General features: G+C 47.9%; 2 protein-coding genes across 2 annotated transcripts; both read right to left on the bottom strand.

Annotated features, from left to right (window-relative positions):
* Positions 1-1053: 1053 nt before the first annotated feature.
* Positions 1054-6226, bottom strand: pcdh8.2 (protocadherin 8, tandem duplication 2; the record flags this gene model as incomplete). Its single annotated transcript, XM_084478930.1, has 4 exons — positions 1054-1370; positions 3351-3549; positions 3785-3982; positions 4169-6226. The coding sequence occupies 4 exons, from the start codon at positions 6224-6226 to the stop codon at positions 1054-1056; spliced, it is 2772 nt and encodes a 923-aa protein (XP_084335056.1).
* A 9638-nt stretch (positions 6227-15864) lies between these two features.
* On the bottom strand, positions 15865-19992 carry LOC311358818 (uncharacterized protein; the record flags this gene model as incomplete). The annotated part of the gene is made up of 2 exons (XM_084478929.1): positions 15865-16040; positions 19266-19992. 2 exons carry the CDS (start codon positions 19990-19992, stop codon positions 15865-15867), a joined length of 903 nt encoding a protein of 300 aa, XP_084335055.1.
* Positions 19993-23674: the final 3682 nt, after the last annotated feature.

Raw genomic sequence — 23674 nt, 5'->3', positions numbered from 1 at the left:
ACAAAGCAGACCGCTCCCGCCTGTCTGCCTCTGCTCATGCTCTTTCTAATCTGACAACAAGAGGGACCCCGGCTCACGGTCAAGGTTGCTTGCACTTTATTGTTCCACAACAGGAAGGTGAAGGTATGAGAGAGATTGGAAAATATGCGGGGCCCCTGTTGCTAAGGAACCGATTGAATCACATTTTGGAATAATTGGAAAGCTGCAAGGCAATCAGAAAGGTGAATAGAATCTTTGACCCTCGGAAAATATATAATTGAAAGACCATTTGATCAGCTCTGTGCCATTTGCATGCAAATGTGGCAACTCTGTAATTATATTGTTTTGCACCTTGTAAATAATGTGGTAGGTTTCCCGTCATTGTATTATTGGAATGTATTTAACCTGCTGTACTTTATAATCCTTAGCGCCAATTAAATGTGTTCATGTGGCTAACTAATGGTGTTTAGTGTGTGTGCGCGTGCATTATGCATAACGTCTGAGGAAATTTGGCAGCAGCACTGCCCACGCAATTTATTTTAATTGTATTGTAAGCCCAGAGACGGTTTCACTCCGTTCACTATTCGCCGTCTCGCACATTATGACCTCAGGCGAATAATAGTTTTTTCAGGAGGCTATTTATTTGTGCAACAATGTGACAAATTGAACCACATGACACGATAATCTTTGATACTGATTGTTTTTCCACCTTAAGAAGGCCTCTTGTAGGTCTCAGAGTCCCTGGTCATGCCCATTAAATAACACATGCAATGCAAAATTCATTAGAAACTTGTTGGCTTTCCTTCATTTTTTTTTTTTACAATGATTCATTATGAAAAATATACTATCAATATACAAAATCTGGCCTATTTGCATATTTCACATGGTACAGTAAACAGTCATAAATAAACCTATACAAGGGGAGACGGACCAAACACTGGAGCAACAACACGAGGCAAGTCAGATGAAGAAGAAGACATGTAAAAAGATGGATTCCCATTCTGGTTTTCGTTTGCTTCCCCCCCCCCCCACCCCTGTTTATACACGGTCCGACGTTCGTCGATCGTTTGTCGTTCACGAGTGTAAATACTCGGGGATGGAGATCTCGTCCGTCTCCTGTATCCGGGCGGGCGTGGGCGGGCCCACCAGGATGTAGTCGAACTCCTGGTGCTGGACTTTCTCGTAGACGCTCTGCAGGGCGTGGGGCTTGGGCAGGTGGGCCGGGTAGTAGTTCTCCCGCCGGGCGTCCCGCGGCAGCGAGGCTGTCCTGGAGGCGAAGGTGGAGAGGTGTGGCGCCGTGGCCAGGCCGGTGGTGGGCCGGCTGGCCGAGGGGCTCCAGCAGCGGTCCGAGTGGCCCAGGACCTTACACTCACTGGTGCACGCCCACAGACCTGGGGGAGCAGAGGGCAGCGGGGTTAGCCTCACGGTAGTGTTAGCTTCACAGTGGTGGTGTTAGCTTCCGAGTAGTGATGTTAGCGTCACAGTAGTGATGTAAGCTTCACGGTAATGGTGTTAGCTTCACAGTGGTGGTGTTAGCTTCAAATTAGTGATGCTAGCTAGCATCACATTATTGTTAACTTCACAGTAGTAATGCTAGCTTTACAGTAGACCTGTTAGCTTCACAGTAGTGTTGTTAGCTTCACAGCAGCGATGTTAGCTTCACAGTAGCGATGTTAGCTTCACAGTAGTGGTGTTAGCTTCACATTAGTGTTAGCTTCACAGTAGGGATGCTAGCATGGGGGCTTCACCCAGTTAGTAGGGATGCTAGCCTCACAGTAGTGGTGTTAACTTCACAGTAGTGATGTCAGCTTCACAGTGGTGGTGTTAGCTTCACAGTAGGGATGCTAGCTTTACAGTCGTGGCGCTAGCTTCACAGTAGGGATGCTAGCTTCACAGTCGTGGCGCTAGCTTCACAGTAGGGATGCTAGCTTCACAGTAGGGATGCTAGCTTCACAGTAGGGATGTTAGCTTCACAGTAGGGATGCTAGAATGGGGGCTTCGCCCACAGACCTGTGGAGCAGTCATTAGTGATGATAGCTTCACAGTAGCGAGGACAGCATGGGAGCTTCACCCAGTCAGTAGGGATGTTAGCCTCACAGTGATGTTAGCCTCCCAGTAGGGATGTTAGCATGAGCTTCAAGAGGATGTGTGATGTGATGGAGTGGATGGGGTTGCATCATGTGTGGTTCATGTCCTGATGATATTGGAATGGTTACCAGTCACCCCTTTGTTAGTTTTTAAGTCAACGTATGACCTACATGGAGGATATTATTGTTATGCCTTCTGTTAACTTTAACTATCGATCAATCAATCTTATTATCTATCTATCTATCAATCTGTCAGTTTTTTTCTTGCTCTCGCCATCTCTATGTACTGTTCTCTCTCTCTCTCTCTCTCTCTCTCTCTCTCTCTCTCTCTCTCTCTCTCCCTCCCTCTCTCCCACTCCCTCTCTCGCTCCTTCTCTCTCTCCCTCTGGGTAACCTCTACCAGCTGAAGGGATATGTATTGATCGGTGTATTGATTTATCAGCATAAGTCATTCTCCATGGCTGCCAGAGTTCTCTCTGGCTGAATCCACCCTAACGACGGACAAAGTGTTTCCAGACCACGGGGGCGGCTGCTGCTGATCAGCACTCACTGTGTGTCGGCAGGGAGTCCTTCTTGTGTACGTCTCTGTCAATCTATCTCTTAATCTGTCTGTCTATGTATCTATCTATCTCGATCGATTGTTCTCTCAATCTATGTCTATCTATCCATCTATCTGACTATCCCTCTATCTATCTATCTCTATTGATCGTTCTATCAATCTATGTCTATGTATCTATATATCTGTCTATCTATCTATTTATCTCCATCTATTGTTCTATCAATCAATATGTCTATGTATCTATCTATGTATCTATCTATCTCTATCATTCTATCATCATCTATCTGACGCTCCCTCTATCTATCTATCTCTATCTATTATTCTATAAATCTGTCTATCTATGTTTCTATGTATGTATGTATGTATGTATGTATGTATGTATGTATGTATGTATGTATGTATGTATGTATGCATGTATACGTATGTATGTATGTATGTATGTATCTTTCTATCTCTGTCTGTCTGTCTCTGTCAGATAGACAGAAAGAATGATAGATAAATAGACAGAGAGACACTCTGTCTATTTATCTATCATTCTTTCTGTCTATCTGAAAGAATGATAGATAAATAGACAGAGAGACACTCTGTCTATTTATCTATCATTCTTTCTGTCTATCTGTCTCTCATTATAGTTATCTACCTTTCTATCTCTGTCTGTCTGTCTGCGTTGTAATGACAGTATGAACCCGGGCCACTTTCACAGTACAATGGTAACATGGACTCACTGTGTGTGGGCAGGGAGTCCTTCTTGTGCGCGTCTCCGCTGATGTCCGAGTCGCTGTCGTTGAAGTCGCTGTCCCCCTTGCCGCTGTCCTTGCCACTGATCTGCGGGTCGCGGGCGGAGATGGTGGTGAAGGAGTTGCCCTTCCATATGGTGATGGGCCTCAGCGTCTCCTTCCCGTACCCCGGAAGCGTGGAGTACCCCTGGGGGAAGGACGGCGGGACGTTAGGGCCAGGTGTGACACGAGCATCAGGGCAGCCACAACAAACAGGACGTCTGCGTCCGTCTCAACGCTCCGCCGTCCGCTGACATCATACAACGGTGACGTCATACAACGGTGACGTCATACAACGATGATGTCATACAGCGATGACATCACACCATGACGTCATACAGCGATGACATCCCACCCCCCCCCCCAAACGCCTGCAGCCTCACCTTCAGCTTGCCCTCCATCCCGCCGCGGCCGCTGGGGTCAAACACGCCGGCCGCCGCCCCCTCCTCCTCGCTGGCTTCCTCCAGGGCGTGGCCGCCGGCCAGCGGGGGGGGCTCGGCGTAGGGGTGCGCCTCGAACGCCTTCCCGCCCTTGTGCTTGGCGAGCAACGGGTCCACGCGGGCGCCGGCCTTCTCCCCGGCCTTGTCCGCCGCGCCGGCCTCGTCCCCCACCCCTTCCGCCCCCTCCTCCTCGTCCTCCTCCCCGTCCCCCTCCCCCTCGTCCTCCCGCCGGCCCGCCCCCCTCCCCTTCTCCTTCCTCCGGCGGCTGCAGGAGGTGGTGATGAGGAGGATGGCGAGCAGGAGCAGCGAGCAGCTCCCCGCCAGCACCACGATGATGGCCACCGAGGTGTCCCACTCCAGGGGGTCCTCGCCGCCGCCCGCCTGGCCCGGGGGGGCCGGGCTGGGCACGGGGCCCTCCACGAAGCTGAGCAGCAGCGTGGCGGTGGCGGTGAGCGCCGGCGCCCCGTTGTCGCTCACGGTGACCGTCACCCTGGCGACGTCGGACAGGTCGTAGGCCAGCTGGCGGCTGGCGTGCATGCGGCCCGTGGCCCTGTTGATGGAGAAGCCCAGGTGGCCCCCCTCGGTGATGCGGTAGGACAGCTGGGCGTTGGCGCCCTCGTCCGCGTCCACCGCCTTCACCTGGGTCACGCCGTAGCCCGCGGCGGCGTCCCGGGGCAGGAAGACCTCGGCCGAGCCCTTGTAGAGCACGGGCTGGATGATGGTGGGCAGGTTGTCGTTCTGGTCCAGGACCCGGAGCCGGATCAGGGCGCGGGTCTGCAGCTGGGGAAGCCCGCCGTCGCTGGCCTGCACGTGGATCTCGAACACCTTCATCACCTCGTAGTTGAAGCTCCGCAGGGCGTAGATGGAACCCGTGACGGAGTTGAGCGACACAAAGGTGTTGACCGGCGAGCCCATGAGCACGCCGTCCAGCAGCCGGTACGTGATCTTCCCGTTGTTGCCCAGGTCGGCGTCCCGCGCCTCCACGGTGGTGATGAAGGCGCCGGGCGCGTTGTTCTCCAGCACCGACACCTCGTACACGGGCTTACTGAAGTGGGGGGCGTTGTCGTTCTCGTCCGTCAGCCGGATGGTGTACTGGAGGATCCTCCGTAGCGGCGGGGACCCGAAGTCCTCCGCCATCACCGTCAGGTTGTACTCACCGATGCGCTCGCGGTCGAGCGCGGCCGCCGTGACGATCATGTAGCTGTCCTCGTGCGCCTGCTTGAGCTTGAAGTGGTCGTGTCCGTAGAGCGTGCAGTGCACCTGGCCGTTGACGCCCGAGTCCCGGTCCAGGGTGCTGATCAGCGCCACCAGGCTGTCCCGCTCGGCCGCCTCGCTGATAAACGCGACGCCCGTGGCCGTGGAGGTCATCGGGGTGATGCTGATCTCGGGCGCGTTGTCGTTCACGTCCTTCACGTGAATGATGATCCGGCACACGGAGGGGGTCGGGTTGGGGCCCAGGTCGGACGCCTGCACGTCCACCTCATAGGTCGCCTTGTCCTCGAAGTCCACCGGGCGCTGGAGCGTCAGGCGACCCGTTCTATCGTCCACTTTGAAAAGTTCCCTGATCTCGAAGGGCACCTGCTTCCCGAAGCCGTACACCACCTCCCCGTTCGACCCCTCGTCCGCGTCCACCGCGTTAAGGTCCAGTATCACTGTCCCCACCGGGGAGTCCTCGGGCAGACTCACCGAGAAGCTGTTCTGGTCGAACACCGGGCTGTTGTCGTTGAAGTCCGTGACTTTGACGGTGATCTTGGTGGAGCCGGTCCTGGACGGGTTCCCGCCATCCGTGGCCACCAGCTCCACCACGTAGGAGGACTGGACCTCCCGGTCCAGCTCTTTCATTAGCACCAATTCCGCATATTTAACCCCATCCGCTCTCAGCTGCACGTCAATAGAAAAGTGGCTGTTGACGGAGACCTGATAGCTCTGGATGTAGTTGGAGCCCACGTCCGCGTCCACGGCGGGGTCCAGGGGCACGCGGGACCCCACGGCCGCGCTCTCCGAGATCTCCACCACGGACTCCTTGTTGGGGAACTCGGGGGAGTTGTCGTTGATATCCTTCACCTCCACCTGCACGTGGATCAGCTTGTAGCGCTCTTTGGAGAAATTGACCACGTCGAACTCGATAAGGCAGACCGGCGTGTGGCGGCAGGTCCGCTCCCGGTCGACGCGCTCCCCCACCGTCAGCTCCCCGTCGCTCTCCCGCACCCTGATGTGCGAGTCGTTGAACTGTTTCATCATCCTGAAATTGGTCCTGGACGCGTGGGACAGACTCAAGGACATGTCCTTGGCAAGGTTCCCGATCACCGTGCCCGGGCCGTCCTCCTCGTTGGTCTGGTACCGGATGGTGTTCCCCTCGGACCCGGACACCGAGACAAATAACATTTGTTGAATCGAGCTCAGTAAGATCCACCAGTGCCAGCCTATAAAGTTAACACGCATCATTTTCACGGTGCGGTTTTTCCTTCTTTGTTTTGAAAAGCGAATAAAATTCTCCGTCAGCCTCCTCGCGTAAAGGCGGTATGTCCAGTGCGCCAGACGTCCACGCTGCTCCCCGTGCCAAGCCAAAGTTACCAGCTCCTGGGTGCGCGCCTCTCCTCTCCTCTCCACTCCTCTCCTCACCGCGCCAGACGCTGCAGTGGCGGGTTTATACGGCGCCTCATGCTAATGAGACCAGTGTGACCAATCCCGCGCGCTAGAATTAAAAATAGGCCTCGGAAAAAAAGAAAAAACTCTAAGCTTGTTTTCAAAGTGGATGGATAATGTGTAGCGGGAGGTTGGTGGAAAGAAATATATTAATACTAGCAAATAATAAATAAGCTTTAATTTCGTGGCTTGGAGATAGTGCGAGGGCTGTTTATGTTATTCATGGTTTTACAGCCATTAACTAGATAATGTTTTTCATTTATATGCTGGTAATTCTTGCCCATTTTTAATTTAAAATGTCCAATTGTATATTGGTGTGAAGGTTTTTTAATTTAGTGGTTCTGTGTGGGCATATGTGGGATGTGTGTGTGTGTGTGTGTGTGTGTGTGTGTGTGTGTGTGTGTGTGTGTGTGTGTGTGTGTAGTGCAGGCGCAGGTGTGTACGTGTGTGTGTGTGTGTGTGTGTGTGTATGTGTGTGTGTGTGTGTGTGTGTTTACTTGTGTGTAGGTGTGCACATGTGAATGTATATGTGTGTGGGGGTGTTTGTATGTGTGAGTGTGTGCGTCTGTGTGTGTTTGTGTGTACATTTTGAGTGTATATTATGTGTGTATGTGTGAACGTGTGAGTGTAGGTGTGTGTGTGTGTGTGTGTTTTCACACTCAGAGCTCAAGTTTTTCTGGGTCATGTGTGCTCCAGCAGCATCCGTCACCTCTCTAATGCATGATAATTATGCGCCCATTATCAAGCCAGATAATGATCATTTTACAATTTGTAGCACAGCTGAAGAGTGAAAGATTATCAATAATTATTCCCCTCCTTCGCTCGCGAGTAGCACCAGAATAGACGCCGTGGAGCACAGGTGATCGACATAATAATCGCCAGCTCTGCTGCACTCGGCTCTGCTCACAAACATTGACATAACCAGAACACCTTACATGACTGCCTGGACCGGGACTCTGAGTGTACCGACGTCTGTACTCAGAACGCCGACCGTCGGTACTCAGACCTCTGTCTGTCTCTACTCTGACCTCTGTCTGTCTGTACTGTCTGTACTCAGACCTGTCTTACCTGTCATTCTTCTGTCTGTCTGTACTCTGTCTGTACTCAGACCTGTCTTACGGTGTGTGTTCCTCTGCTCGAAACAGGCTGCAGGCCACTTTTGTTTTAAATCAAAGACAATGGACCATCCTGACCGTCTCTCCTGGCTCCACTAAAACCTCTGTTAGCAAAATAAGACGATGGAAGGACTAATTCTGCTAGAGAGGATTTAGCAAATACAAGCCACGAATACACGCAAAAAGCAATGTAGCACTTTAGTCTTTGGTACTTAATGTATGTTGCATCAGTACAGAGTTGGTGGACAAAAAAACTGTTGCCATGCAAGAACTTCACAAGGTACTCATACTATTGTTTACCTCTGTGGCAGGCGCTCACTCTTAATGCTCTTTGGCAGATTGGCACAACAAAGTGGTTTTGAAAAATGATATTGGTAACAGATGTTTGAGTTATGCAAGGAGAGACAGCAACAATAGTTCAATCACAGACCGCTATTGTTCTCTAAAGCTAGGGAGGCATATGGAGAAACAAGACAAAGTTAGCTTTTAAAGTCCAAATCTAACCGAAAAAAATCCCATCCACCCTTATCTAGCCTTCCTGCCAAAACCCCTCCCCCAAAACTGAACTAGCTCGCTAGCTTTAGCAACAGGTCTCCTAGCCCTGTGGTTGCCTCCAGTCATGAACAGGAGTGCAAGGGCAGTGTGCGTGCAGGTAGCCGGCTAAGTAGGTAGACAGACAGGTAGCCAGGTAGGTAGGTAGACAGACAGGTACGCCATCCAATCATTTCATTCAGGCCGAATGTGATGATTTGACAGTCTTATGACAGGCCTGTGACCGCCACTGACCTGATGGTGTTCTGTTTTTGGTCAGAGCATTTGATTTATTGGATGCTGTCGGCATGCAAAGAGAACAAATACGGGCACTTCTAAAATAAACTTTGGTCTACCCTGGCTTTAATGACCTGTATCTGTAGTCATCCGCATTGACTCTGGCAGTGTGTTTCATATGGTTAGAAGAGTTGAGCACATGATGGAGATATCCTGTGAATATTTGCGACTGGATGATCAGAAGTCATCTTACTCTGAGTGCAGACGTTTGCTAACTCAATGAACCTTTCGTGTTGTTCCAAACCACAAATTGATTTAGCAATACAGAAACCAGGGCAGAACACATGTGCACACACACACACACACACACACACACACACACACACACACACACACACACACACACACATGCACACGTGCATTCACACACACACACACACACACACACACACACACACACACACACACACACACACACACACACATACACACACAAATGCACATGCACAGATACACACAGACAGTCACATTCTCGTGCACATGCGCACACACACACATGCACAGACACACACAGGCACACACACACTCACACACATACACACGTACACATGCTGAAGCGAAAAACTTTTTCAGGGACAAAATACATTTCAAATGCACTGTTGGCCCACAGACACAATTCCATTTTTAATGGGATTGTAAACCCGCACGGTTTCAGGGGATGCCTTTGCATTTTGAAGTTGTCTAATCACTCTGGTCCATAATGTGCCTGGAGTAACGCTATGCTACTATGCATTTGTGGAAGGCACTTAGCTCTTCATTATTTCTGCCAAGATTAGAAATCAGAGGCAAATTACAGTGTAGTGAAGCTCAGGTCTGCTGACTGCTGGCTCTGGTGGGGGGACCGAGGGGGGAGAAAGGGGGGAGAGAGAGGGCGAGAGCAGGGAGGTCATCATCATTGCCTATGATCATTCATCTTCCTGGGTCCTTTGGTGTCTGACTCGCTGTCCCCCCTCCCTCTCCCTGCTTCCTCCCCCCAGACCCCCTTACTCTCCCTCTCTCCCTCGATCTCCTCTCTCCCTCTTTCCATCCACGATTATCTCTCTCCCCCTCCCTACCTCTCTCTCTCTAACACCCTCTCTCTCTCTGGCTCTCTCTCCCTCTCTCTCTCTAACACCCTCTCTCTCCCTCTCTTCCCACCTGTCTCTCTCCCTCTCTCCCTCTAACAGCCTTCCCCCTCTCTCTCTTCCTCTCTTCCCCTCTCTCTCTCCCCCTCTCTCTCTAACACCCTCCCCCTTTCTATCTTACCCTCTCTCTCTCTAACACCCTCCCTCTCTCTCTAACACCCTCTCTCTCTCCCGTTCTCTCTCTCCCGTTCTCTCTCTAACACCCTCTCCCTCCCTCTCTCCCCCTCTCCATTGTTGTGTGCTGTATTTACCCCACCCCTCAGTCTCTCCCCCCTACAGCTCGTAAACCTGTCTCCACGCTGAAGCTTGTTCCCTACACCATTGTGTTTGTTCTTTCTATTTTCCTTCCATTTCTTTCATTTAAATAAGGATTTGCGTAAAATGCAAAGATTGCTGCATATAGGCGCGCGATAGAGCCGTTCTTCATTTATGCTTTGTTGTTGGAGTGAGGAGAAGTGGAGGCCTGTCTGCGTCTCCTCTACCCACCTGAGTTATCACAATAACACCTTTTTTCTCTCCTCCTTTCTTTGTCTTCCGAGAATACGCGTGTGTCAATCTCCACCCAACAATTGCTTTGTTGTCTTGGTTTAGTGCTCGGGCTCTTCGGAGAGGTTTCACCATCGGCTGGAAACTGTGTTCGGGAAAAATAAATAAAAAGGATAACAGTAATACAGTTACTTTAACCAACACCCCCCCCCCCCCCACAAAAAAAAAAAAACCCTCCCAGCACACATCATCCAACCGTGTGCTGGATGATCCTCTGAAGGGAGAATTAGTCTCCGCCGTGGCGACGAGACCAATGGACGACTCTTGGCAGATAATGTGAGAGAGAATAGCTGGCACTGCCTGTACTCCTGATGTCTGTAAGAGGATGGTTTCATGGACTGGCTGCCTTGGTTTCCCACTCATTATAATTGGCCAAGTGCATTCATCAAAACATGCTTTTAAATGCTCTGCAGTCGAATCCCAGATGGCCACTGATCCCAGCGGCGGTGGCGTCCCATCAGATCTGCTTGTGTTCTGTAGATGCCTCCTCTCTTGATTATGGCCTGCATCAAAATAAAAAGGAGTTTATGTTTTTCCCATTTTATATGTGAGAGTGTGAGAGTAAAGCTGTGAAATGCCACACAGGATTGAAAACTCCTCTCTCTCCCCCCTCATCCCCCCACCGCTATCGTAAGTCTTAACACTCGGAACACAGCCAATGTTATGTTTTATTGATTCCTCCTTCTCGTCCTCTTCGTCTTCCACCTCCTCCTGCTCCTTCTACACCTCCTGTCTCCCTCCTCCTCCTCTTCATCCTCCTCCTCCCTCTCCACCTCCAACTCCCCCCTCTTCATCCTCCTCCTCCCTCTCCACCTCCAACTCCCCCTCCTCCTCCACCTCTCCCTTCTCCTCCTCCTGCTCCTCCTACACCTCCTGTCTCCCTCATCCCCCTCCCCCTCCTCCTCCCCCTCCCCCTCCACCTTCACCTTCACCTCATCCCCTCCCCCTCCATCAGGAATGGCAATAAGGGGGGTGAGTATTTCACTCCCGTCTTTATGTTTGGACGGAGCGGCGTTGGGGGGTCCCCCGGCCGCCTGCGTCCCACCACGGACATAAACAAAGTTATTAGATAAGAGAAAAAAGGCAGCCCTTCAGGCAGCCCTTCCTGGGTGATTTGCTGTTGTTTTATTAGATTTTAAACGGCACCATGGCAGGTTTTATGAACTCGCTAAGTGGTGATTTCTCATTGCGGCAACAGTTTAAATGTGAATGCAAATGTGGGCCTGAGAATGGAATAATATACGGCGGGCTTTACATAGTGAACAGGGATCAACTTTAATATGTACAGTGAGGGAGGCCGTGCTGAATTTAGGTCACCCCTGCACTCTGGCTCAGACACTTCTGAGGGTTTGTGCAAATCTTCATGGGAGTGGGTAGTGTTGGTGCAGGCGTGTGCATGTGTATATGTGCGATGTGTGGGATGTGTGTGCGTATGTGCATCCATGTGTGTGTGTGTGTGTGTTCATGTGTGTGTGTGTGTGTGTTCTTGTGTGTGTTTCTGGTTATGTATATATGTGAATGTGTGTATTTGTGTGTCTATGCGCAAGCATGTGTGCGTGTGTGTGTGTGTTCACGTGTGTGTGTGTTCTTGTGTGTGTGTCTGGTTATGTGCATGCATCTTTGCATATATGTGTGTTAATGTTAGTGTGTGTGTGTGTGTGTGTGTGTTTATATGTGCACGCATGTGTGTGGTTGTGTGTGCTTATGTGTGTGTGTGTGTGTGTGTGTGTGTGTGTGCTCTAGTATGTGTGTTGGGTGGGAGGGATCTCTCATACAACACATCCATGATGTTCTCAAACCATCATGTCTCCCAAATGCAGATGGAGCACAGGGTGTCACCATTTAGGTCCTCTCGCTCTCTCTTTCCCTCTCTCTCTCCCTCTCCACCTCACTCTCTCTCTCTCACTATCTCATCTCTCTCTCTCTCTCTCTCTCACTCTCACTATCTCATCTCTCTCTCTCTCCCTCTCTCTCCCTCTCTCTCTCTCTCTCTCTCTCTCTCTCTCTCTCTCTCTCTGCCAGGGGGGTCTGTTGTGTGGCTCTTCCTCCCCTCGCTGATTTTCCTCTCTGTGTGCCCCAAGACGTTCCCTGCTCCATGCGAGCCTGCGCCGGCCGAAATGAGGTGTAATTATGTAAATTGTATTCAATGGAATCAGTAATAGCTCATGTGGAATGGATGTGTCAACAAGGTGTCCACAATCACCACAAAAATTTGCTAATTACACATGGCACCCCTTCTCCTGGCGCTGGGATCAGCAGACAGACGCACGCACGGTCTGGATAAAAATACTCCGTGGCCGTGTGTGGATATTGTTTCGCCCGGCTGAAAAGCTAATCTTCTCCGAGAAATAGGATTTTATTTTTTTTCGTTTAGTTCCCGCTAAGGCCAGGGTAAAGAGAAGCTGGCCTTTCAGTTTGCGCCTTCCAGTTCGCCAGAGGACTCTTAAAGCGGTGCGCGTTGTTGACATTGCTGGGGAACTGTGTGTAATAAAAGTGTCCAAACTCCGTGCGGCAGCCCTGTCTGCAGGGCTCGCCGCTCTAATGGCCCCGCTACACCAGAGAGAGAGATGATTTATTACGTTGGTTATTTGTCTAGCCCACGCTAAATGCATTGTGTTTGACAGAAGGGTGTCGTTAAAGTACTTTGACTGAGTGCTGTTGAAAAAAAGCAAAAAAAAACGCTTGTACTTGAGAAGCATAGAAGACTTCAGTCCATGAGGACACGTCGGGCACTGCATTATGCCCAAGAAAACTGCAACAGAAAGACTTTCTGGTCCCTGCAGCTCCTCTCCACTCTATTTCCAGTCTTTCTTTTCACTTGGTCGTGCAGAACTTTGAATTCTTTGTCGTAACTGAAATGTATTTCGTATAATATACATTTTCTTCTCCATTTTGATTGTGTGCTTTGATTGTCACAGCCTGAGCAGCCTCACCTGCTCAGGGATCCAGCTGTCCAGAACCTCAGGTTGGAGACTTAACCGAGGCTGGGTCGGCTGAAAGGGGCAGAGTTACGCCTCGTTTCCTGTTTCCTGTTTTGTAACGGAGCGTTCTACCAAATAGAGCTCATAAGTCCCGCCCCTTCCGGTGGTCCCCATGGGACCTATGAGATCGTAAAATATGAATGGGTTTCAATGGAGAGAAAGTAATTATTTTCTGGTCCCAGTCTTTATATGCCCCGGATTACACATATGTTGTTTGTGGATTTAAATGATAATTTTTCATATCAAGAGTTTGACCGTTTATTGTGCAATTGTTCAGTTAAAGGCTGTTAGAGAATACACAATGAGAAAGTCTACATGTATGTCACACTCCCTGCGACTGGTGTGGACAAGACCTCTCCCCATCGGCATAACTGAAACTCTCCACATGCCCCGAATTATAATGGTTTATCCTCTCTCTCCTCTCTCTCGTTCCAAGTGCAGGTGGTGACGTATATCATTCGCACATTATCAAACTTCTTCGCGATAAATTGTAGTTTTCAACAACATATGTGTAATCCGGGGCATATAAAGACTGGGACCAGAAAAACTTTCTCTCCATTGAAACCCATTCATATTTTACGATCTCATAGGTCCCATGGGGACCACCGGAAGGGGCGGGACTTATGAGCTCTATATATGCTGTTTGTAAATGTTTTAAGGGTTTTCTACAATCGCATTGTGTGCATTGTGTTGATTTGAGACCTTTACAACCGTTTGCATTCGCTGTGAGCCAATTACACTCTCCCAGATTCTCGCCTCCAACGACACGATTGGTCCAAAGGATCACAAAGCAAAAAAAGCTAAAGCGACCTAGTTCACCCAGATTCAAGCTAGCCTGCTATCAGACTTTAGATTATTAATCAGACATTAGATTATTAATCTAAAGTCTGATTAATAATCTAAAGTCTGATCTGTGTGACTTTATTCTCAGCCTCACTTGTCTGCTTAATTATGAAGAGGGAGCTTGCTGTTGAAGGACTCAATGTGGGGTTACGTAGAGAGAGTTTGTGGACCCAAAACATCACTAGGGGGTCGCCAGCTCCACACAGGGCTGGTTGTCAAGACACGTGATCAGGCCGTTAAGACAATTAACGGAGGGGAGGCGAAGTGAGCAGCAGAGAGCTGGTGAGTGACACTTGAGGCCTGGCAGGAAAAATGAAATATATATAAATATATATATATATATATATATATATATGTTTTTTTTTTTTTAATCCTCTGGCTCTCTCCCTTCTGATCTCGTCTGGAGTTTGCCCAAGATGAATGGGCTTTTCAGATTTAAGAAAGTGCATGGGCTGAAATACAAAGAGAGGCTCATCTATCAGCACAGAATAGTGCGGGGAAAACCCCCATGCCGATGTGGAGCGGGAGGCTGGGAGACGGGGGAGACGGGGGAAGGCGGGGGGAGACAGGGGGGGCGGGGGTCTCTCTCTGATTAGACCCTGGGCCGTTTCCCCTGTGAGGGGCTCGCAGTGCAAACATCAATCCTTCCCCTTCTCCCCACTACTGAACCCCTCTGAACCCCCTTGAGACAATCTCTGGCCGCAAGCGCCATTTTTAGATCGAGATTCTCTGCAGCAAAAACACGCCACTAAATGTAATGTGATTGAACAAAGTCGTTTTTTGTTTCTGCTGTGTGATGCCTTTAATGTACGATTTTGTCAAATGAAAAACAAAGATTGTTCCGCAAGAATGCTGGTGGTGGTGGATGTGTTGGTGGTGGATGTGGGGGTGGTGGTGGTGGATGTGGGGCTGGTGGTGGTGGTGGGGGTTGGAAGATGGCAATCGCATCAATCCAATATGAGCCCAGCCGTCGAGGGACTGGCTGAGTGAGGCAATAGATTACTCTTCAGAAGAGGAGAGGGGAGAGAGAGCAGGAGTGAGGAGTGAGAGTCGGAGAAGGAAGCGAAAATCCTCCCAATTGGAGCACATCATTCTTAACATTGGAAATAGGAAATACTGATGAATATTAAATGATGGGCTTTGTCATCCTTTCAGCAAACACATGAAAAGAGCATAGCCAATTAGACACAGAGCACATCGCATCGTGGAGAGAATTTAAAATGTTTCCACAACACCACCAACTTCATTTTTGATGGTTCTTTTTTGTACGCCCTGGGCATAAATTTGCCGTTTTCCTGCTGTGATAAAAGGTAAACACCAAAATCCAATAAGTGTCAGCCAGAACATTAAATCTAGCTGACATGTCTCTTAAAAGGTACGGCCATGAAATATTTACTGAATGTTTTTGAAGGGTCCTTAAATTTGGAAACGTAAAGCATTTTTCAGTCCTCTCCGCGTGTGCGAGGATCACAGTGAAGATTTTCTTCTGCTGCAAGCTTAATGGGAGTAAATATGTATACGTGCATACATACTATGCATAATACCCACACTCAACTATACGTATATACCTGCGGTTGACCTGGATATATTCCTGTGTTCATCCAACCAAGCGGGCAGTTACTGTACCTCATCCCCCGTTCCCCATCCCTCGGTCTGCATGACTGATTCCGTGACCCCGTGAGTGAGTACTTTGAAGATTGGATCAGTCTCAGTCAGACCGGCGGCGTAGGGAGGTAACTGAGGTGGGAATATCCGGGAGGGCGGGCCATAAATCCCCTGACCGTTATTGGCTCCTCGTTTAAGGGCTCACCGGGACATCGCTCATTGTCGAACCCGACGGAGACGCTTGGTGTGTCAAATCCCGAACACTTCATGCAAATTAAATGACAGCTTCCTCGGAGCGCCTCCTAAACGGCCCCGTAGCTCAGCACAATGGCGGATTACGGGGTCCGCGTGCGGAGCTCGAGACCGGAGTCGGAGAAACTGTCAAATCTTGAAGTCCTTGACATATGTAGGTCTCCGAACCGAGCTGCTTTTACCGCCATCTCCGCCGGTAACGAGCCTCCCCTCCTAGCCGTGATGGGCCGAGGCGAGGTGTACGCGGGCAAACTTAAACCTGTCAGGCGACCGCAGACGTGTGAAGCGGGCCGAGTGCATCAACGGGGCTGGGGGGCTGTGGCCGTGGGCCGCCCCCCCCACCCCCCGCCCCCCCCCCCCCCCCCGTCCGCGCTGTCTGGATCAGGAATTCACAGTTCACAGAGCACCCCCCCCCCCCCCGGTAGAGGGGGGGGGGGCCGATGGCGCACACGCACAATGAGGCCATGGCGCCGCGGAGGACGGTAATCTCTGGCCGGCGATGAGGGAGGGAGGAGAAGCGTTGTGACAGGCCGATGAAGAATTCATTTGAGATGTCTGGAGGTGTGGAAGAGGAGGAGGAGGGGAGTCGCTTCAAGAAGAACTCTGAAGGATGAAGAGGGAATAAAGTGGAAATCAGAACGGGTGGGGGGGGGCGAGGATTCAGGCACCACTTCCATCAGGCTAATTAGAGGACATTATGTTCTATTAAAATCAACACGTCGTTAATCTAATGGTGTCACCTTTTCATTTGGCTCGTTTTTAACAACTAGCTGTTTGTTAGTCTAGCTTCTTGTTTGGATGTTTACCCTCTTCCTGGTTGTAGCCTAATGCAGCCCTGGTTGACTCCAGACCTCCCCCCTCCCTTGGACTGGTGTCTGGGCACTGGGAGCCAGGTGAGAGGGGCGAGAGACACTGGGGTGTACAGAAAAAGGCTGCTGTGGCCAGTATGATGCCCCCGGTTTGCATAATGTGTTCACTGTCTGCTCCACTGGGATGAGGCTGTGTTGCGCATGCATACAGCCCATGTGTGTGTCTGCTCTTTGTGTGTCTGTGCTGTGTCTGTGCAGTGTGTATCTGTGTGTTTGTGTGTGTGCTTGTGAGTGTGGGGGTAGGGGGGGATTGCGTGTCTACCTTTGTGTACTTTGTGTACCATCCATGTTGTAATATTGGCGGATGTTAGCCTAGCATAGCACCCTTAGCTTAAGGGCTGATCTGAGAGATTTAACCGTCTTGCCTGGCTTCAACTATCTCTGTATCATCTATCTACTGTCATCGATTTCACTGGTAAACATTGAAATTGAACATGATATTGTAGCTGTACTTTACAAATTGTCTCACACTCAACACTATATTTATATTTGTTGATCACACACACTGGAACGCTCAGACAAATCCCTATTTTGTTCTGCATAAAATGGCGATAATAAAGAATCCTGAATCCTGAACATGCTTTGGCAAAACAGCCCAACAAAATCACTCTGACGCATTATACTGGTAACAGATGTCTGTTACAGATGAGTGAGGCGGCGGTGATGGTTCAATCACCCAGAGGACCCCGCTGGTCCTTTAAAACTCTCCGGCGTCCACAATAATATCTGCTGTTTGACCTTCGATTATAGTTAATATCACCGGCTTTAGACTCAGGGTCGGTGTGAGAAGGTGACAATGCCTTCTCACTGTCTCTCCCCTCACATCATATTTTAATGTGGTATTTGGACTTCCGGAGCACTAGGGGGCAGCAGGTTAACCCAGCCTTGGCTAGGGAAGTTCCCCGTGTGATTAGTATGGCCCAATCAGTCCACCTGGGACTGGCTTATTTAAGGGGAGTCGCATTTTGTGGCTGGGAGGAAGGTACGAGAGCACATGGTAGTTTTTGCTAGGCTATTGCTATGCTGATTGATGCAACAGTTGTTTCTTTTTTTGGAACAGTGCTTTATTTTGGTAACTCACTGATTCTTGGGAATTTGGATAAAACAGGTTTTAATTTTGAGAATAAAATGAAAAAATGAATAAATGACAAAATCTGAAGGTATATTGTTATAGACCAAGGTGTTGGCTGTTCAGCAATGTACCGGTGCAACCTCCTCATTTTGTATTTTTTTCATAAAATAGTTTTTCCAGTTATTACTTTGTTTTTGTTAACACCGTCAGACACAATAAAAAGAAAATATATATTTTTTTTATTTGGTCTATTATTTGGTCTAGTATTTAGAGTTTTTAAATCATTATCTGGCATTCTTAGTACACATATATGCTGTTAAATGTTGAATATTCACTTTTGTTCATTTTTTATACTGTTTCACATGTACTCCTTTAAAAGATCTAACATCATACAACGTTTACTTTAAGCCTAAATAGAAAAAGTAATGTTTTTTTATTTAACAAACATATTTTTGTATTAAAAGAGACTATTACTTTAATAACTCAACAGCACTGAAGAAACATATTGTAAGCATATTCATTTAAAACGCCCTCTGACGGTGGTGACTTTAGAACTGACGGTGGTGACACTAATCTGACGGTGGTGACAGTGGCCTCATTACAACATACAATTCCAAAATGTATACAACTCAAGTCAGGCTTCTTGCTTATCAACTTTATGTAACTATTTGGTCCAAAAAATAACAATCCTGAGCACTGTGACAAACATTTTTCAAGAAGGTACAATTAAGCAATATCATTATTAAAAGTACCCCATCCCCATATCATCAAATATCAAATCATCATAATAAAGAATAAAGTAATTACCAGTAGGAATAATGTACAATGCATCACTGACATCATCTTAAACTGTCATCTAGTGTCCCCTACTCATAAAATACATTATATTCGACTGTAAACTGTATATTGGATGTGAAGAACAGATAACAAATAACAATTGTGAGCAATGTGGCAAACATTGAATAAGAAACAGAAACATAAATTAGCAATAGGCTATCATTAATAAAAGTACCCCTTAATAATCATAAGTAAAATATAAATCATTACCAGTAGCAATAAGATAGAATTCATCACTGACCTCATATTTTCATGTCATGTAGTGCCCCCCACTTATAAAATAATAGATCATATTCTTCTGTAAACTAGACTATAAACTGTATATTGATTAAAGTATATGGTGTATATGTCTCTCCTCTATGAAGTCCATGACTTCAGCAGACAGGTTGTATATCTCCCTTGTCCTGCTTACACGACCTGGTGATGACGGTTCCACAAGTTTGACCAGAATATGGTCAAATGGTATGAAGCACATATCCTTTCCCCCTTCTTTTGGATAGAATCGTGTGTTGGGCCCATGAGGGTGGAAAAACTTCCACATCTTGATGATGAGCGTCCACAGTCACAGCCTTTGCTAACTACCAGTTCTGGTCATAAATGACCGCAAGCCAATCTCCGCAACAAACTACATCACCAGATAGATCTATCACAGTCCAGTCAGGACCACTCTTGGTCAGTGGTTCTTGCTCCATTGGCTCTTGCTCACTTTCCTCCCGTTCCATTTCCTCCTGCTCACTTTCCTCCCGTTCCATTTCCTCCATCAACATTGCCACAGGACCTTTCCTCTTTTGCATTGGTCTAGGACCATCAGCCTCAACCTGTACCCTGGGTGTGTTGGCAGTCAACTTGAATATTGTTGGGCTGAAACACTCGCACATCTGTGGCTCACTGCAGAAACAGGACAGTGATCTGCAATGGATCTCAGAGTCGTTTCGGTGTGTCGGTGTGACCTGATGGAGTTTCCTTGTTGCAGGTACAGGTTTTAGTGGTTGAGAAAGGAGTGCATCATATGGCTGTATGTCAGCTTCAGTAATGACATAGAGCTTAGTGCTGCAGAGGCTTCTGCCAACCATCTCATGGAAGATATTCCCATTCACAATGTCATTCCCCCGCAGTATAAGGTTGTCTGCAGTCCTTTTCACAGTTCCTCCAATGCCGTCTGGGGCTCCCTTCCCATGTGAGGTGGGGAAGAAGTTCCAGATTGTTCTCTTGAAACCTAGAGTTGGAGGGACACTGCAGAGGAGATAAAAGGTCTTCTTGTTCTTGTATTGCTTGCTGGGGCCTGACCAAAAGTGAATAGTATCAACTTTTGGAAACTTTAAACGAATGTCTGTCAGGACTGGTTCCATGTGAGTCCAAATGGCAGACGCATCTTGTCGCTTGGATTCTGATACTGTGCAAAAGCCTGTCTTCTGTTCTTTTGTATAGTACATGCCAGTGTGCAGTTTGAGCTGTGGGAGGTTCTGACCAAAATGGCATGCCTGTACCTCAGAACTATACCTGCATTTCCACGCTTCAGAAAAGTCCACATGCACAATTACTGTGCTATCATTGCACTTCTCGATCATGCTCCTGTACTCTCTGGTCTGGTTCTGAACTGAGCACACGTGTGTTGTTGTTTCTGTCTTCAGCTTGTCTTCATATCGTTGGAGAAGCTCTCCCAGCGTGCCACTGTGCATCACAAGTCTTGTGTTGAAGTGGAGCCCATCTGCTGTTCGATCCTGAACTCGTTCCCATTGCTGCCATTCAACATTGGTCTGGTCTTGCTGTGGTGTGGGAAGTGTATGTTTGTGGAGACACCGGGTGCAGGAGCGCAGAAGACACGCCTCGCTTGTCTGTGAACAGCAGATAAGTTCAAAACTATCCTCCAGTTTGCTAGACTTGACGACACCATTTTCTCTTAGGACTTCAAGCATCAACTTAGCATTCTCATGGTACTGACATTGGCATGTCTTACGATCCGACGGTCTTGGTGCTGTGACATAGAATGGACGTAAGGCACAGAAGGATGAATAACTGAGCTTCACTCTTGGTTCCTTCTTGGTGAACTCCTTGTGGAGGTTCAATACTGTATCAGTCAGAATCATTCTCTGATGCTTTATTTTCTTGCGTGTGATTGTGTCCTGTTTGTCAGTTGTCATTCGTGCTGCATTATGGTAGAAATCCTGAACCTTCTGAGTAATTGCTTGAATGTATGTAGGTTTTTTGTCAGTAGGCCTCCTCTTCCTCAGTGTGTTATATGTTACGCCAAATTGCCTTGTCTGGTGAATTAGCCGATAATTTTTCAGAACCTTGCCTGACAGAGTCAAGTTCTTGTTCTTGTAGGCAGACTTGTTTTGTTTCAATTCATGAATGAGTGCATTGTGGAACAGCAGAGTTTTCTTGATGGAGGGATTTTTGAGTTGGCTTCCCCGCAGCAGCTGTTCTGTTTTTTTTCTTGGTGATTCTTGTGTTTTTTTATTCCAAGCTTGTGCTTGTACCCAATGCTTTTTCATTCTGTTCCTATCCTTTGTTACCTCTTTAAGTTTATTTGTCATAGCTTTCATCTCTCTAGAGTATCTTGCTCTTGTTTTCTTTCTTTCCCTTTCTCCTGCTATAGCCTGCCTACTCCGAGCTGGCTCGTGTATGGCCTGATCCACTGGACTGTCTGGGGGAGTTTCTGGGTGATCTGAGCCCTTTCTTTTACATTCTCTTGATACGTGTTGTCTATGTTTCCAAGCCTTTCCCTGACTTCTCTTTTCCCTGTCATTCAAGTCATTGATATTTTTTATCTTCCCTTCCTTCACCCTCTTCTTCCATCTTTGCCTTTCCGTTCTGACGTATTCCTCCTTTAACTCTGCATCACTGTGTGTTTTCTCTATACGCTTCTTTTGATATTCCCTGTTTCTTCTCCTTCTCTCCTCTACAGATAGCTGCTGCATAGCCATAACTTCCTAAAATACATAAAGTCAAAGTTGAGTGTAATGACTATGAAATTGGGGGGAATTACAGTGAATGTTAGATTTGGTTAAATGTTGTCATGCCATTTTTATTTGGCTTTAGTCAATGGAGATGCATAGCCTACAAGGGATATTGTATACTATGTGCTATGTAGGTAGGTAGTAGGTGCACTATGTGCATCCCAAATGACGTAAGCCAAATGAACATGGCATAATAGCGAATTGAGGGAGAGCGAAGGCACACCTCATCCCCTAGGGTTGTACGATATGGAAGAAATATAGGGGGAATTACATAAATAAAATTATAGCTGCTGCGCAGCAATGGGTCGGGTCCGGGCTAATTTTGGCAAATTCTGAGCAACAAACAGGAGAATAGGAAGACAGGACAGTTGACCTTATAATGTTCAATTTGCACCGGTTGAGGATTGAACCCACAACCTCTGGAACCAAAGACCATTGTCTATCGCACTGAGCTAATTGGCAAGTGGCAATTGAACAGTGGCTTCACAAATTGAGCTGTTGTAAAGGCAAATTTAAAAAAGAAAGAAGAAAGAAGAAGAAAGAATTCCTAGGAATACAATAGGTTCCCGGCAGCTTAGTTGCCCGGACCCTAAATATAAAAGAGGTTAATGAAAGGAGAGGAGAGGTCTGAAGTAGCTAGCAACAGGGGGGAAACAAGATGGCTAATGTGAACAACTCATGCGTATCATGTGAAAGAGTAGGTTTTTGTCACCACCGTCAGACTGTATGTCACCACCGTCAGACAGAAAACCTGACGGTGGTGACGTCTGACGGTGGTGACAAAAACCTACTCTTTCACATGATACGCATGAGTTGTTCACATTAGCCATCTTGTTTCCCCCCTGTTGCTAGCTACTTCAGACCTCTTCTAAAAAAGTAAACATTTATGTCATAATCTAATCTAATATTTTTTATACAAAAGAGACGGTGACATATTATGGTTGTGACATTAGCAGTGTACAAAAATATGAAGTTTAAGAGAAAATAGCAAACATACGGGAGCTTGAGTGACCTTGAAGCATGCAGTAGAGCTGAAGGTTTGAAAATGGGGTCCTCAGGAATGTAGTTGACCTTATAGTTGCCTGATTTTATTGCTTTTTATAAATATCTGACGGTGGTGACGAATATGTGGGACACATTTTGAGCAACCACAAAAAAATAGTAAATATTGTTAGTACTGTTGTTACTGTTTGTAGTTTTTAATACATATTACAATGTACTCTTTAATGTGGTAAAGATATTATTCAATTCAATTATTACTTTTTGTTTTTTTAATCAAGTTGAAATGATTATCTCCTATCTAAGGACAACTGATTTTGTAGGCTATGGGCCAGCATATAATCATTAAATTAATAAAAAAAATAAAAATAAACCTATAAAAGAACCTTACATATGTGCAAAGGACCCCCTGATTATAACCTTGATTCTTTTTATTCATGAAAATGTTATTATTTTCCAACAGAATTAGCACTTTTCTTAGTGGGACATGTTTCAAGAATGGGTGAACATTATTTTTGTTTATTTATTTTTGGACCTTGGTTTGGAGTAAATAAAACTTCACGTTTTTGTCCACAATCCCAAACCTGGCTGTCGTCTGCAACTTTACTTTACCATCATCCAGCCGCTTACGGGCCGCCTTTCACAAGTGGTGTCAGAAGTGGGATCCCCACACAAACATGAGGGCAAAGAAAAGACGACAGCCATGGACAGCGACAACAACGGCGGTGTCGGTGGAGACGGAGAGCTACGTCCACCTGAGGAAGCAGATGTTGAGGACGCACGAGTACAAGATGGACAACGTGCTGCAGGAGAACGGCAAGCTGTGCGGGGACTTCTGCAGGAAGCCGTCTTCCACGCGCTACGACCGCCATGCTGCAGCAGAGACAGAAGCGCCCCGCCTGGAAGGAGAGAGAGACCACATCCTGAACCTGCTGGACGACTGTCAGGTGCCAGCGACATGACCGGCTGCGGTAGGACCACCCAGATCCCCCAGTTCATCCTGGACGACACGCTGGCGGGCCCGGGGGACCGCGTGGCCAACATCATCTGCACGCAGCCCCGCCGCACCTCGGCCATCTCGGTGGCCCAGCGCGTGGCCGAGCGCCTGGGCTCCACCGCGGGCTACCAGATCCGCCTGGAGACCGTGTGGTCCTCG

This window comes from Micromesistius poutassou (genome assembly GCF_964030765.1).
Source record: "Micromesistius poutassou genome assembly, chromosome: 14".
In the NCBI taxonomy this organism is placed as follows: domain Eukaryota; kingdom Metazoa; phylum Chordata; class Actinopteri; order Gadiformes; family Gadidae; genus Micromesistius; species Micromesistius poutassou.
Note: the sequence above shows the minus strand (reverse complement) of the source record. Positions and strands in the feature narration are given on the sequence as shown.